Source organism: Grammomys surdaster, unplaced genomic scaffold (genome assembly GCF_004785775.1).
Source record: "Grammomys surdaster isolate TR1022 unplaced genomic scaffold, NIH_TR_1.0 275, whole genome shotgun sequence".
Taxonomy (NCBI): Eukaryota; Metazoa; Chordata; class Mammalia; order Rodentia; family Muridae; genus Grammomys; species Grammomys surdaster.
Genome location: NW_021604716.1, coordinates 2,196,415 through 2,211,071, shown reverse-complemented (window position 1 = coordinate 2,211,071; position 14,657 = coordinate 2,196,415). Strand labels below are relative to the sequence as shown.

Below are 14,657 nucleotides of genomic sequence, written 5' to 3'. Positions count from 1 at the left end.
ATACTGTGTGGGTTTTTTGTTTTTGTTTTTTTTAACAACCCCAAAATATAAGTTCTTCAATGGAAAGGCCTATAGACCTGTAGATAGGTGCTATAGTTTGTGAGTTATCTCTTTTTTTTTTGAAGTAAGTCTCATTACCCCAGGTTAGTTAGCCTCATACTTGCTGAGAATGACCTTGAACTTCTGACCCTCTGATATCAACTTCCCAAGTGTTAGGCTCTGAAGCATGCACCACCATACTTGGCTAATATGGTACAGGAAATTGAATCCAGGGCTTTAGGTATGCTAGACAAGTACTTTACATTGTTACATTTCTAATCCCAAGTTCTTTTAAATTAGGTAGGCACTGATACCATAATTTTAACCCTCACAGTTTGTATATGTGGCAGCTGCAAACACATGCCCTTTTAGATAACAGGTCTTACTGCTTTGCTAGCTTTAGGTTAGGTTGTAAATGGAATGGCTTAGACTGTTCTTAGACAGTGTAGGGAGTGGAGTGTCAGGCATGACTCAGTCCTGCTTGCTTCTTTTTTTGGACAGTTTCTCCAAACGTACCTGCTTGTCAGAGAATCTGTAGTTATTTTATTCTCAGTGTGATGTCCTGGAATAATTTACAGGTCAGAAGAATTATAGGTGTACTTTGTGTGACAAGTCTTTCACGCAGAAGGCTCACCTGGAGTCTCACATGGTCATCCACACGGGTGAGAAGAATCTCAAGTGTGACTACTGTGACAAGCTGTTCATGCGGAGACAGGACCTAAAGCAGCATGTGCTCATCCACACACAGTAAGTATCCTGCATGAGCGTGCTGCTAGTCGGAGGTGACCTGCCCTCTGTGCATCCCTGAACCCGAGGTGCTGGCTGTGCGTCTGCTTCTCCCTTCAAGGCTAGGGTCCAGGGAAACCAAGCAGTCCTTTGTCAGAGTCCTGCCCCGACACCAGGTCCTGAGCTGGGGCACAGAGTAGACAGACCAGAGGCTGATGTCCTTTGGCTGTTAAATTTCTATTATTGATAAGGGGACCGGAACTGTTTGCTTCTGGCAATTGACTCCTGCTAATAGCAGCAGGGGATTAGAAAAGAAACTTGGGCTCTTTAACTCAGGGGCTTCTCACTGGCCAGTTGGAGCTCATTAACTCTTCCTGAATCAGAGAGAAAGAAAGAGGATAAAGAGAAAGTCATGCGTGCGTATACACACACACACACACACACTCTGTGTCTGTCTGTCTGTCTCTCTCTCTCTCTCATACGTATACACACACGTCTATGTCTATAATAAGTACATATGTACACACCTGCAGACAGACATATATGCACATATACACGTTTGACGGGTGGAGCGGAGTCCCAACAGCCTTTTTATAGCTCCTCAGACAAAAGGTTTTTTATAAAATTACCTCAGATAGAATGTTGTGCAAAAAGGAGTTACAGAAGGATGTTGCTAGCAAGTTCAAAGTGGTATTTCATTCTGTAAGTTCATAAGTTCAAAGCAACAGTTTCATGTGGCCTTGTTTTATCTTACTGTATACCTGTGGCCTTATCCCTCGACTTGACCTAGAATGAATGTTTTTTTCTTGATTATAATTTGTCCCAAGACTACTTTTCTTCTTAGTGCAATTTATGAAAGTTCATTGTATTGCTTATTATGTAGTCTTTACTTACTATTCTATGAGGCAGGGGCCATGTTCTATTCCCCCGCCGTCTTCCCTTCTCCCTCTTGCTTTGGCCCCACTCGCTTTGGCCCATAGGCTTCCATTCGTTTATTATATCTAAGTACACTGTAGCTGTCTTCAGACACCCATAAGAGAGCATTGGATCTCATTATGGATGATTGTGAGCCACCATGTGGTTGCTGGGATTTGAACTCATGACCTCCAGAAGAGCAGTCAGTGCTCTTAACCTCTGAGCCATCTCACCACCTTACGTTCTATTCTTGATTCTAACTTTATTATTATATCTTTTTTTTCTTTAAACACTTGTTTTGTTTTGTTTTCTGACACAGGGTTCTCTGTGTAGCCCTGGCTATCCTGGAACTCACTCTGTAGACCAGGCTGGCCTCGAACTCAGAAATCCACCTGCCTCAGCCTCCCAAGTGCTGGGATTAAAGGCATGCACCACCACTGCCCAGCTTATTACATCTTTTTGGCAAACCATTTCCTTAAGCTTTCTTCCTAAAATTATTTGAATCAAATTAGGAGTTCTATAAAGTCATTAATTCATCTAAACAGCATTATTATATGAAAGTACATCTTTATATTGATTGTAGGAAATTTGCCCAAGAGGTGGGCTGATGCCCAGGAATTACTAGGCTGTGTAATGGTGGCAGGAAAGGTGTATCAGCAGTGAGAAGCTATCCTGGGACTAAGTCTCTAAGGTCTGTGCCTCTCAGAGTGCACCCACTGCAGCCACGCACAATGTGGGCCATCTCCAGGAAACTTGCTCGCTTCCCATAGCTTTTCCTACATGTCTTGTGCCAGTCCTTGGGCCATACTGTGGAAGATTTCACTTCTCTGTGTCTGTTCTTATTTTTATATGGTGTTCATTTTTATCCATGTTTTTAAAACATTAAGTTTTTTAAGCCACCTCTTTGATGCTTGGTGCTGTGTTGTGCTAGGGATAGAGATAAGGATAAAGTCCCTATCTTCAAAGAGCTCCAAGTTTGGAAAGTGAAACAAACAAGTCAGTCGTTACTGTGCTGAGTTGCACTGGGTGCTGAAGACCATACAAAGGCAGTGCTTGATCCTGATCTAGCAGTGTACTCCTGTAGTCTCATCCACTCAGGAGACTGAGTCAGACAGATTGAGAGTTAGAGGACAGTCAAAACAGAAATAGGGGGTGCTGGAGAGGTGGCTCAGTGGTTAGGAGCACTGACTACCCTCAGAAAACGTGTATTTGATTCCAAGCACACACATGGAGGCTTAACAACAGGGGTAGCAGCATGCCTCTTTAGGCACCAGGCTGGCAAGTGCCGCACAGACTTTCACACAGGCAAAACACTGTGCACATGAGATAAAAACAAACCCTGAAGGCTGGAAGGTAGTGTAAGCCTGTAATTCCATCACTTGGGAGGCAGAGATCTTGGTAGGTTCAAGGCCAGCCTGGTCTACAGAGCCAGTTTCCAGGACAGCCAAGGCTATACTACACAAAGAAACCCTGGCTTTAAAAACAAAACAAAAAACCCCAAACCAAACAAAACAAAATCTTATAAACAGAGGGTTGGCAATACAGCTAAATAGTATAGCAGTTACCTGGCCTTAAGGCCAGGGGTCCAGTCTGCATTACTGAAGAGAAGCACACAAGGCAGCCCTGGGCATCGCCACACTCCCCAGTAGTTTGAGCTTAATCTTAAGATCAGTTATAATTAAGAAAATAGAGAAGGATAAGGAGTTAGAATGATATTCTGGATGGCAGCAAGGGTGTGAAAATACCATGGCAGAAGCACAGAAGCAGAGATTATCGATTAACGTTTCTCTGTCAGAAAATAGAGTTCTTTGGAGAAAGTGGTGAGTGGCAGACCCTACATCATAAACAATCTCTTTTTTGAGATACGATCTCATGAATCCCTGGCTGGCGCTGAGCTTGCCATGTAGTTAGGGATGACCCACTAAGATACTATTAGTGCCATGGTCACAGGCATGTACTGTGTGTGCAGTGCTGGGGATCCAGCACAGGCTCTCGAGGCAGACAGGCGCTCTGTTGAGCCATGTCCCTGTTGAAGGTCTACCAGGGAAATTAAATTTCATCCTCAGAGTAATGGTGAGCTGTGGACAGATTTGGTCCTCCTGCCCACTGCCTGCTGGGGCAGTTCTGTGCTAAGGGTGTGTGTGTGTGTTGAAATTGTGGTTAGTAGAGAAACAAGCATTTTTTAGGTGTTTAGTTTACCAATATTAGTTGTATGTATGTAGTTGTGCAGGCATTTACAGACTTTAAGGAAAGGGATGTCATTGTTTGGTGACATACTTTTTCTGTTTCAGATGGACAGAGGGTAATTCAAGGGGCACAAGGGTTGGGGGGACGCCAGGCAGGAGATTGCCTAGGAATGTTTTACTGGATCTGGGTGTAAGAACTGGTCTCTCCTGCTATTAGTCATAGGGTAGTAAGCAGATGCAGTAGACAGTGTGTTATCCTCAGCTTTGAGCAAGTGCTGGAAGACAGGAGTTCACTGTAAACATTGTGAACTCTAAAGAGCTCTTGGGTTTCAACTGAGGACTCAGGATCTAGTATAGCTCTCATAAGGACTTTTTTTCTCTCCTTTTTTGGTTAGAGAGTTTTGCTTAGCCTAGACTGATCTCGACCTCCTGATTAGCTGGGCTCACAGGTAGCCACTACTGTATTTGCTATACCACCCCAAAGAATCTTTTAAAACTGTATTTATTTGTATGTGCTTGTTTGTATGATACACACATACCATGGTACTCATGGAGGTCAGAAGACAGCTTGTGGATGCCCCTTCCTCCATGTCGGTCTTGAAAATTTAACTCAAGGTGTCGGGCCTCAGGTAAATAAATGTCTTACTTGCTAAGCCTTGCTGGCTCTATAAAGGATCTTTTTACAACAAAGACTTCATTAGTTTCATTGATAGTGTGAAATTCTGATTATCAAATAGAAGTTGTTCAGTAGGAGAAGTGAGATCCTCTCTAGGGTCCCGTAATTGCTGTCCTGTGTGCAGATGCTCAGACGGTGCTGTTAGCCCAGTGGGAGGAAATAGCCATGATGACACTTCAAGTTGGGTACTTGGCAGAATGAGCCAGTTAGTTCCCTGCCCTAGCCTCCAGAGCTGTGAGGAAATAGCACAGTTTGCTAAGCACCCAGCCTCCTAGTTGGAGGGTAGGTGGTGAGAGGGATGTAAGTGAGAACAAGGGTTTCAGTTTCTTCCTCTTAATTTTTTTTTTTTTTTTGGTCTGAGCCTGTAGCTAGCGGTTAAAAGGGCCACCTACAAAGGGCAGGCAGCTCCAGTTACGCGCCAGCAGTGTGCCATGACGCCACAGCTTAACCCCCAGCACCACAAGAAGGTGTGCGGGGGCTCAAAGGCAGTGTGTTGGTGATAGTGACACACATGGGCACCAGCAATGTTGTTGAAACACTTTATTCAGAAGCTTGGGGGAAGGTTGAAGTCCACGTTGTCTGCTGTTCTACGCAGGGCAGACCTTAGAGATCTCCCCTCACTAAGAGCTTCTTCCTCTTATTTTAAGACACATTTCTAGGCTCCATATTCTCCACTATGTCTAAACCCAGTTCCAAAATCCCCACCTCACCCTGGAGATTAGGGCTTCAAAATAGGAATTTGCGGCTGTGGGAGATGGTAGGGAGAGACTGAGTCCTAACACTGCCTGTTATAAACACAGGGGGATGTTAACAACTAATGACAGGGGTCCCTCCCACCTTCAGGATTCTAATGTAGTTGCCTGGGACCAGAGCCCCAGCTTAGCCTTTTCCCTTCCTTCCCCCACTGTCTGGAAGTGGGGTTATAGGAGTGTACCTCCACAGCTAAGTTGGCCCTCGTTATTCTCTCTTAAGACTTACTGTAAACTCTGTGTATTTGTGCACAGATGAGGAAGGATGGTGAGGTCAGAAGAGGGAGGGCCTCAGATTTCCTCAAGCTGACAGGCAGCTGTGGGACATTAGGTGGGTACTGGGAACTGAATCCAGGTCCTCTGCAAGAGTAATCCATACTCTTGAGCCCTGAGCCCCTGCAAGTCTTGCTGTTTTAAAAAGGCCCCCATGAGACTGAATGTGCTCTATGGGACATACTAATTTTCAAAATGTCTCTGGCAGATGGGGATGTTATTTCTTCCTAAATGCCACACACTCAAGGTAATTTTGGGGGGAAGTTTTGTTCTGGTTGGGCTTCTATTAGCCTCTGTCCTTTCATCCTGACACCTGTCCTCCTCAAAGGTTAAACATAGATTTGATACTTCTTTTTGGGAGGTGGGGGTGAAGATATGTGCTATGACGTGAATCCAGGATCTTTCACCTGCAGGGCGAGTACTCTACCACTGACGGACATCCCCAGGCTCTAGCCAGTCTAGGAACTAACGGCTTCTTATGTTTCCAGTAGCTCTCTTTTTATCAGGGTATGTGTCTTTATACTTTCTGCAGCGAGTCCTATTGGTTAGTTTCAAGTCTGCTCCCCCAGAGGTGAACACAGGATTTTATGATTTGTTTAGGAGCGAGGGTTGTAGTTCTATGCTTGCTTAGTGTGCATCAAACAGCAGAGCTTTCATCTTTTTTGACCTTGAAGGTGGGTGCATCTTTTGATCAAAGTGCATATTTCTCCTGTGTATATCCCCCATCTATTTGTCTGCCTATCCAGCTATCAAAATAAATATATGTGTGTGTATACAGTGTATACATAGAGATGTAGATATTCTTGCTTATGAAAATATAAAACTGAAAGCCATCAGAATATCTATGAAGAATAAGAGAAACCAGTTGCAGACTGTAAATACTTCATATTAATGGAAGAGAACAAACTACAGGTACTCAGGCACCTTGAGTGAACAGCACAGGCTTCATTTTCAGTGAAAGAAAGCTACACTGGATGGTCCTGTTTGCATAGTACTCAGAAGGCAAAAGCAGCCTGGTTCTAAAAGTTCCTATAAAGGCCTGGATTCGGGAACTTACATGGCTTGATTGTTGTTTACACCCCAAGCAAGTGTCACTCTTTTGTTTCTCTTAGAGAACGCCAGATCAAGTGTCCGAAGTGTGATAAACTGTTCCTGAGAACAAACCACTTGAAGAAGCATCTCAATTCTCACGAAGGAAAACGAGATTATGTCTGTGAAAAATGTACAAAGGCTTATCTAACCAAGTACCACCTCACCCGCCACCTGAGGACCTGCAAGGAGCCCGCCTCCAGTTCCTCAGCACAGGAGGAAGAGGATGATGACTCAGAGGAGGACGATCCCGCAGACTCCATGAGGACAGAGGACTGCAGGATGAGCAGTGCTATTTACTCAACAGATGAGTCTCTCTCTACACACAAATAGGAGAAAGCATCTGCTTTGGATGGAGCACACACTTGGGAAAACATAAAATCAACCCATTGTTAAAAGTAGACTGAGTGGGGATAGCTGAGCACTTACAGAGGAATGTCCAGGGGATTCTTGAAGATGGACTGGGAGACGAGGCATGTGTCTGTCCTATTTTTAAGTAATGGGTGGCAATGAAAGGGCCAGCTTTTGATATCTGTTCTTTATTTACATGTAATTTGGAAGATGCATTTATGCTTGAGTCAAAGTGCCCTTTTGTCCAGACAAATGAGATTTATCTCACATTGTTCCGTTTTCCCCCAGCCAGTGTGACTTGAGCCATCCCACTGCTAACTACGCATTATGCACTATTGTAAGGTATGCGTTTCAGAGAGAATTGTAACACAGCTGTGCAAGTATTAGGATGACTATAATTAATTAAAAGTAATGCCTGCCTACCTTCTGGCCACTTGGGAGTTTAGATCCTGCTTCTCAGTCTCAGCAGGGGTTGAGAGGGCAGGTAAAGAAGCAGCCATGGTTCAGAGGACAGTCAGTGGCTGAGAGAAGAAAAGGTTCAGAAACCCACTTTCGATGGAAGCCAAGGTTAGCCACCTGGTTATGTGTATGTGCACATCGCTGTGGTCTAGCCTTGTCTCTGTCTTCAGGAAAGCCTTCAGTCTTTCAGAGTGGACCTAGAACATTAACAGTGTTCAGATAATGCCTGCTGGGTAGTCTCCAGTCAGCAAGTGCACATGGGCTCACCTGACAAGATTGGTTCTTCCACCCACAGGAGGAAGGAGGGGAATGATTTTTTAAATGTAGGTTTACTTTATGAAAACCATTAAAATGTTGCTAGCTGAAAGCAACAAGTAGTTCCAAATGCATTGTGGGTTTCAGTTAGGCCTTCCCAGTTGTCTTCCTTGCTGAAGGTCCTCACCAGCCAAGTGTAGAGGATACCAAAGGATTTGGAAGATAGAGAAGGCTTACTAGTCACTCCCTGTGAGCAGGCGTACCCAGCTTTTGTCAAGCAGCAGACACATCCTGGAACTTGACAGGATTGATGGAACACGCCTTCCTGCTCAAAGGCACAACCTTGGATTGAGTAGAGGACTCTGCTGGGAAGGTTTTGCTGCTAATGTATTTATAGAATGAATGTATTTCATTCAAATTTGTATTCCTCTAGGAAGAATTAAAATCATTTTTAATGAAAATATAAAATTTCTCATGATCTTTTGTGGAGGAAGGACTTGAGTGTTAAAAGGAAGCATTTAGTTTTGGCTCTGAGATTATATCCTAATTGTTTCTGTGTAATGGTTCTCACACTGCTGCTGGGCTGTGTAGCCTCTCCTCCTGCCCTCAAGGTGGGGCTTTACTGTCTCCGAGGAAACTAGCAGGTCTACAGTTGAAGGCCAGTGCTGTGGGTGACTGCTAATACTAAGGCATGAAGCCTCTCTCATCACCATTAGTGTTCAAGGCAATTTCTCCCTTTTCTCAGGAGCACATACGGGATTAAGTTCTTTTATTGCCCTGCACAGAGATACTCCTCAAAATAATTAAGCTAAATACCCCAAACCGTAAGACAAGATGAAGGGCAGAAAATCCTTGCTCTTCTACCTTTCAACCTCTCAGGTTTTTTCTTTTCTTTTTTTTGTTTTTGTTTTGTTTTGTTTTGTTTTTCGAGACAGGGTTTCTCTGTGTGGCCCTGGCTGTCCTGGAACTCACTCTGTAGACCAGGCTGGCCTCAAACTCAGAAATCTGCCTGCCTCTGCCTCCCAAGTGCTGGGATTAAAGGTGTGTGCCGCCACTGCCCGGCCTCAACCTCTCAGGTTTAAGTGGCACACTTTATTCTCTTAAGAGATAAATTAGCAACTACCCTTTGGTAGGATTTAAACTCTTCTGCTTTATTACAGGAAATGTCCACTATTGCTGTTGGGTCAGTAGGCAAACTTAGACAAGATATGGTAGACGTATGCTCCAAATCCCAGCTCAACTTCTCAGCTGGGATTTACTGTGGGGTGATAGTTTGTAACCTTGTCCATATTACACAGCCTACTGGATGCCTCCTAATAATACTGTGTTTGTACTTGCCTACCTTTTTTTCATGTTACTACAGATCTAAGATAAACTGGATACACGATTACCCAGGAAGTCCTAAGCTTTGGAAATTAGACAGGAATAATTGCTTTTCTGGGCTAAAGATTATGGTTAGTGGTTCCTTAAAAGGTGAGCTGCTTCTATTTCTTGCATATGTGCTGAGCGTGCCATTAGAGAATGTCAAGAGTCTATACCAGGCTTTTTAGACTGGAATGTGCAGGAAGTGCTCTTTTACCAGTTTTCTGAGAAACATAAATATGCCAGCATCTTTCCGTCCATCAATTTCACGAACTTAAATTATCCCATCAACGTATCTCCTGGAAGCACACCAAAGAGCGATCTTTCTATATATACATAGCCAATGCCTATGTGGATTAAACTGTCTTCCCTATTTGTGTTAAAATCTTAACCTCTAGTATTTCAGATGTAACCGTATTTGGACATTTAATCAAAGTTAAAATGAGGTTCTGAAGTTGAATCCCTGTGCAAGTCCTTTTACGAATAGCTAAGTTTGGATAAGGGCTCATGCAGAAGAAACATGATAGGTGCCTATAAGGCACTCAGCCACCAGACAACACTCCCAGTGCCCTGGCGACTGTCTTAACTACATCTCTGAGAAGTGTAGGAGGACAGCTTCAGAACCACCATCAGTGGATGGAATGGCACCTGTATATTTTTTGTTGTCCCTTAGTTTTTCTTTCATATGTATATATACCTAAAGAGTCTTAGGCCACAGATCAGACAGTGATACCGCCCAGAAACCATGTATAAGGCATTGTGCTGTCACAAGCTGGTAATCTTAGCATCTAGGAGACTAAGACAGGATGACTGTGATGGCCTGTTTATACACAATGTTTTCAGGACCTCCAGAATCTGGCTTCCTATTCACATTGCTTGAGGACTGAAGCCCCAGCTGTCCCGTCAGCCTGCCGAGCTCCCTGCTCAGGTCATGCTGACGCAGGTAGCAGTTAGGGGCCCTACAGATACAGTGCCTGTGTCTGAGTCATGCTAGGGCAGCACTGTGGTCATACTGCGTATAGTGAGAGGAGACCTCATCATGTCACTAGGCACTTCATTGCTTTGCAACAGCACGACTGTACACAAACCCAGATGGCATAGACTATCATTCAGTGTGGCCTCAGCATAGGGAAAAATCAACCAACACTTGGTGTGGGAGGCTGAGGTGCCATGTGGTTTACCCCCAAATAATACCAAGTATCACATACTATATTGTGTGTGCTTTACTTTTACATCAGGGACAAAACCACGAGCAGTGCTTTGTGCTGGAATGTTAGGATATCTATGTTGTAAGTTGCTCACCAGAGATCTTTGTATCCCTATTATAATCCATGGGGCCCTTGTTATTGACTGCATACTGCTTTGCTGCATGCTACTGACAGGAGTCCTAGCTGAGAAGAGATAATGAGTAAAGTGCACCGTAATCCTAGCTCTGTAAAGACAACTAACTGATGTTGAGAATGAATAGACCTGGTCTGGAAAAACAAGTCATAGCTGTGAAATACAGGGTGGAACCAGGAAATTTAATTTCAAGCTCAAAGCCAACGTAATTGCTAAGAAGAGAAATTACATTACGTCTTCACTACATGTTAATTTTATTTTCACAAAAACAACTTGTAGGCTCTTAGGAAAGCCTGACAGGAGGGTAGTTTTTAAGATGCAGAATTAGATAAATGTCAATCAGACTCTGTATCTCATGCTTTCCCAACAAGAGTCACTGTGTGGGGAAACAAATTTAACCACTTGGGTGGTTCTATTCCTACTTTGGAAGCTTATAATGATCAAATAAGTTCTGGTCACACTTGAGAACTGTCCTGGCATTCTGAAAATACAGAATGAAGTAAAAGTGAGGTGAATTTCAATGACAAATGGAACAGTTTACTGCATTACTTCAAAAAAACTATTAACATAAAACCTGGAAATCGGCTTAGCAGTTGGTGAAGTCTGGGAGGAGTGAGTGGACAGCCCCTCTGTGAGGCCGAGTGACTAAGTGAGCGGTGTGAGATTGCTACCTTTGGACCTCCAACTCCAGAGTGCTTTATGGGCTTGACAAATTGAAGTTTATTTGAAGTAACTGGACAGAGAATTTACTGGAACCAAGACTAACAAGGTTATAGAATATTACTCTGACAGTTTGGTGTCTATTTAGTAAAATATTTTGATCATAGAAAATTGTATGAATAAAACCCCCATTTTTAAAATATTGACATTTTAAAAACATGTAAGTTTATAACCAAAAAGTGGTAGCATTGTCAAAATACGATTAATATTCAAAAGGTGATCACATTTTAAAAACAATGGGCCAGGGAGACTGCTCAGTCAGTGAAATGTTTGATTTATAACAACAAGGGCCTGAATTCGATTCTAGAACCCACCATGCATATAGGTAATCCTATCCTGGGAATTGGGAGGCAGGTGGATGGCTGAGTAAGGCCAGGCTAGGCTGGTCATGGGTCCTAGGAATTTGCCCATCTCCCTCCTTCGCAGGGCTGGGACAAGCACGAGCCACCACACCAGCTTGGCTAACACAGCAAGACCCGCCTCAAAAACTCTTAAGTTACTATGTATCTTATAAACCTACAGTTCCTAGATCTGTTTAAGGAATCATTTTTTAAAAAAAACTTTTTATTTTCAAGAAATGCAAGAACTCTGTACAGTATCCAGTTGAAGGCAGCCCAAAGGTTGCAGACTGCCATCAAAGCTGTGGAGAGGAATGGCAACAGGAACTGAATTTCCATCTATGGTTATAGGTACGCATGAACATTTTTAGGCCAGCTTTTTGAAAGTGAGTTAAGAACACTAGGAAACTGTGGTCTTTGTCAGGACTCCATTGGTGTCTGTGGGCTCCTGCTCCCACAGGGACCACTGACGGATGAACCTTTTGTGCTGCCAAGAACCAGTCTCTCCCGTCTGCCAAATGCTTCATTTACTGAAAGAAACCATGAGAGGAGGAGGTAAGCACATAGAGACTAGAGTATAAAACAGGGGTCTGCTGTGATGTGAACTTACAAAAGCATATTTAATACTAAGTGACACAATAACCAACTTGGAAGCCTGATCAGTGAACGGACTGAGAGAGTGAAACTTTCCTTAATCATCTTCCTGTACTTTTCTCGGGCTGGTCCTGATGTTCTCTACTCTGCCTTGGGACAGGGCTCTGCTTCAGGCTTGCTTTTCCCTCTGGATCGTGACCACACATATATAATCTATATATACTTATAAAGTCAAATCAGAACCACCCAGACAAATCTTAGGGTCCTTCCTCATCCTGGGAGGGGGATTTGGTGGAGACATACTGTTTACAGACCACATTAGACAGCCTTAAGACAGTCAACAGTTACTGTTCTGAAGGGGACATTGTAGTAGCTGGGAAACGAAGACACTTGGACAACGGGGAAGGGGAAGGCTCTTCCTTGAGACTTCTACATTTTTCTTCCAGCTTTCCCAGGAACCTTTTCAATTTTAAGGTAATTAACAAATAATTTTCTGGGCTGGAAAGATGGCTCAGCGGTCCAGAGGTCCTGAGTTCAATTCCCAGTCAACCACATGGTGGCTCAGAACAATCTGTAATGGGATCTGATGCCCTCTTCTGGTGTGTCTGAAGACAGCTACAGTGTACTCGATGTATGGTTACACATACATAAAAAAAAAAAAAAAATTTACTCAAAGGCCAGCTTACCTGTGCCCATCCCGTTTCTAAGGAAGGACTACAGGATGTGTACTGGACTTGACTTTTGCCATCTATGAAACATTAAATTCCAGCCCTGTTCTTAGTCCTTATGCTTTCAGAAAGAGCAGGAGCTTGAAGGTTCTTACCTGAAGAGACAGTGCTTATGTCCCAAACCCGAAGCCCTTCTTTCTGTCCTCCAAAGGCATAAACAAATGGCAAGTCAGGACAGCATGAAGAACAAAAGAGTACTCCCTGGGGAAGAAAAGATCAGAACCGGTGATTTCTAGCCTAGAGTTCTAACCTCTAGGTCCTGACCCTACTCTCTCTCTAAGAACAAGTTTGGTTACTCAAAACTAGTTAAGTACAGCCTTTCAGCTGAACCATGATGTCACTGTGTATGCAGGTCTCACTTTTCTAGGAATCTCTTATCTAATTTGCTGTGTATACCCAGAAACTTTAGTCATCTTTTCAAACACTAACAGTGATACCATAGGTCACTCTCAAGTCTTTTTTTTTTTTTCTTAGTCCCTTTGCAAGTATGCAGGTTGATGAGCAGAGACTTCTAGGCAGGGGTCCACCCCTGACCCATATCCTCAGCCCTCAAAGTCCTGGCAGACATTACATTTATCTTGTGTGTCGGGGACAGGCATGTTTGTGGTCAGAGGGCCACCTGCAGGAGCTGGCTCTCCTTTTACAACACGATCACCAGCCTTAGCAGCCAGTGCCATCTCTTTGGCTCCCCTTATAAATAAACATTGTAAGTAAAGATTATGCATTATAGAAAGTATGATGAGAAAAATAAACCCCTCAGTGAGATGACTCATCTGGGGGTAAGTACTGAGTCAAGTAGTCTTTTCTAGACAAGCCTGGGAGGAACTCAGACACTTCGAGGCCTGCTTTCAATAAGCTAAGTGAATGTACACATGGTTTTAACTTCTGGATACTCTGTGCCGCCAATGTTACCCACTTAACTCGGTGCCCTACACAGTCAGTACTCGCTCTCTGTTAGAAAACACTACTTACTCTAAATGTTTTGCTCACCGATAGATTATCAACTGCAATGTAGACAGAGCTAGTTAGGAGAAGTAAATAAAGAGCCCCCAATAGCTCTAGCGCCTCAACTTCAATGATGTCCTGAGGTAACCCCGAGTTAAGGAGAAGTTGTGGCCACTCCCTGTGTTCTTTTCCCAGTCTCCTTGATCCTATCAAGTGACTATTAAACTTGCAAACCAGAAAGAATTCAGACTGTAACTCCTGCCAAAGTTAACTAGCTCAAAATTAACTAAAACAATTCTTGAATGCAGTGATTCCCAGGAAAAGACAAGCCGACAGGTCAGAAACAGTAGAAACCTCCAGAGATCCTCACCATTTTCATGTCTCTAGAATGAATGAGACTTGGCCTATCTCCTAAGATGTCCCAGATCTTCACAAATTTGTCCGCTGAAGCAGTCACAAGGCAGCCTTTGATCTGACTGCTCAGATCAAGACCTGGAAGATAAGATTAGTTCAGGAGCTACTGCCTGAGATTTAGATTTACTTTGTCATAACTTAATGCATTGAAAGAAACATCATTCGTGCTCACCAGAAATTTCATCGTTGTGTGCATTAAGTGTAAAAATCGGCTTATCTGAACGTGCATCCAGATTATATACAAAGCCATCATCCGTACTGGCCTGCGGAGGGGAAGATGGGCGGATCGTGTTATACGACACTACACTGTGGCAATGGAGAAGTATGTCAGTTACAATAAAATCTGCTTATCTGTGAATTAAACACAAGAACTTACTTTTGTATGAGCTATGTCCACGAAGCAGGGTTAGAGTTGTAGAAACACAGAAATGGCAGTCACTGCCCAGGGGCAGAAGCGGAACCCGTGTGTGTGTGTGTGTGTGTGTGTGTGTGTGTGT

At 43.5% G+C, this 14,657-nt stretch overlaps 2 protein-coding genes and 1 non-coding gene across 4 annotated transcripts in view; 1 reads left to right on the top strand and 2 right to left on the bottom strand.

The window, feature by feature from the left end:
- Positions 1-8,186, top strand: part of Prdm4 (PR/SET domain 4) — a 25,881-nt gene extending 17,695 nt beyond the window's left edge. For both annotated transcript variants that reach the window (XM_028776979.1, XM_028776978.1), the window contains exons 11-12: positions 618-786; positions 6,677-8,186. In XM_028776979.1, the coding sequence (XP_028632812.1) occupies positions 618-786; positions 6,677-6,986 (479 nt within the window). In that variant the 3' untranslated portion in view covers positions 6,987-8,186. The remainder of the gene's footprint in view (positions 1-617; positions 787-6,676) is intronic.
- On the bottom strand, positions 4,903-5,034 carry LOC114629000. The gene has a single exon (XR_003712583.1). It is a non-coding gene; the product is annotated as a small nucleolar RNA SNORA76 (small nucleolar RNA).
- A 2,396-nt stretch (positions 8,187-10,582) lies between the features above and the next one.
- Pwp1 (PWP1 homolog, endonuclein) overlaps positions 10,583-14,657 on the bottom strand; it is a 17,069-nt gene continuing 12,994 nt past the window's right edge. The window contains exons 12-15 of the mRNA XM_028776956.1: positions 14,333-14,423; positions 14,117-14,238; positions 12,897-13,002; positions 10,583-12,009 (exon numbers count right to left, since the gene is read on the bottom strand). Of these exons, the coding sequence (XP_028632789.1) occupies positions 11,900-12,009; positions 12,897-13,002; positions 14,117-14,238; positions 14,333-14,423 (429 nt within the window). The 3' untranslated portion in view covers positions 10,583-11,899. The remainder of the gene's footprint in view (positions 12,010-12,896; positions 13,003-14,116; positions 14,239-14,332; positions 14,424-14,657) is intronic.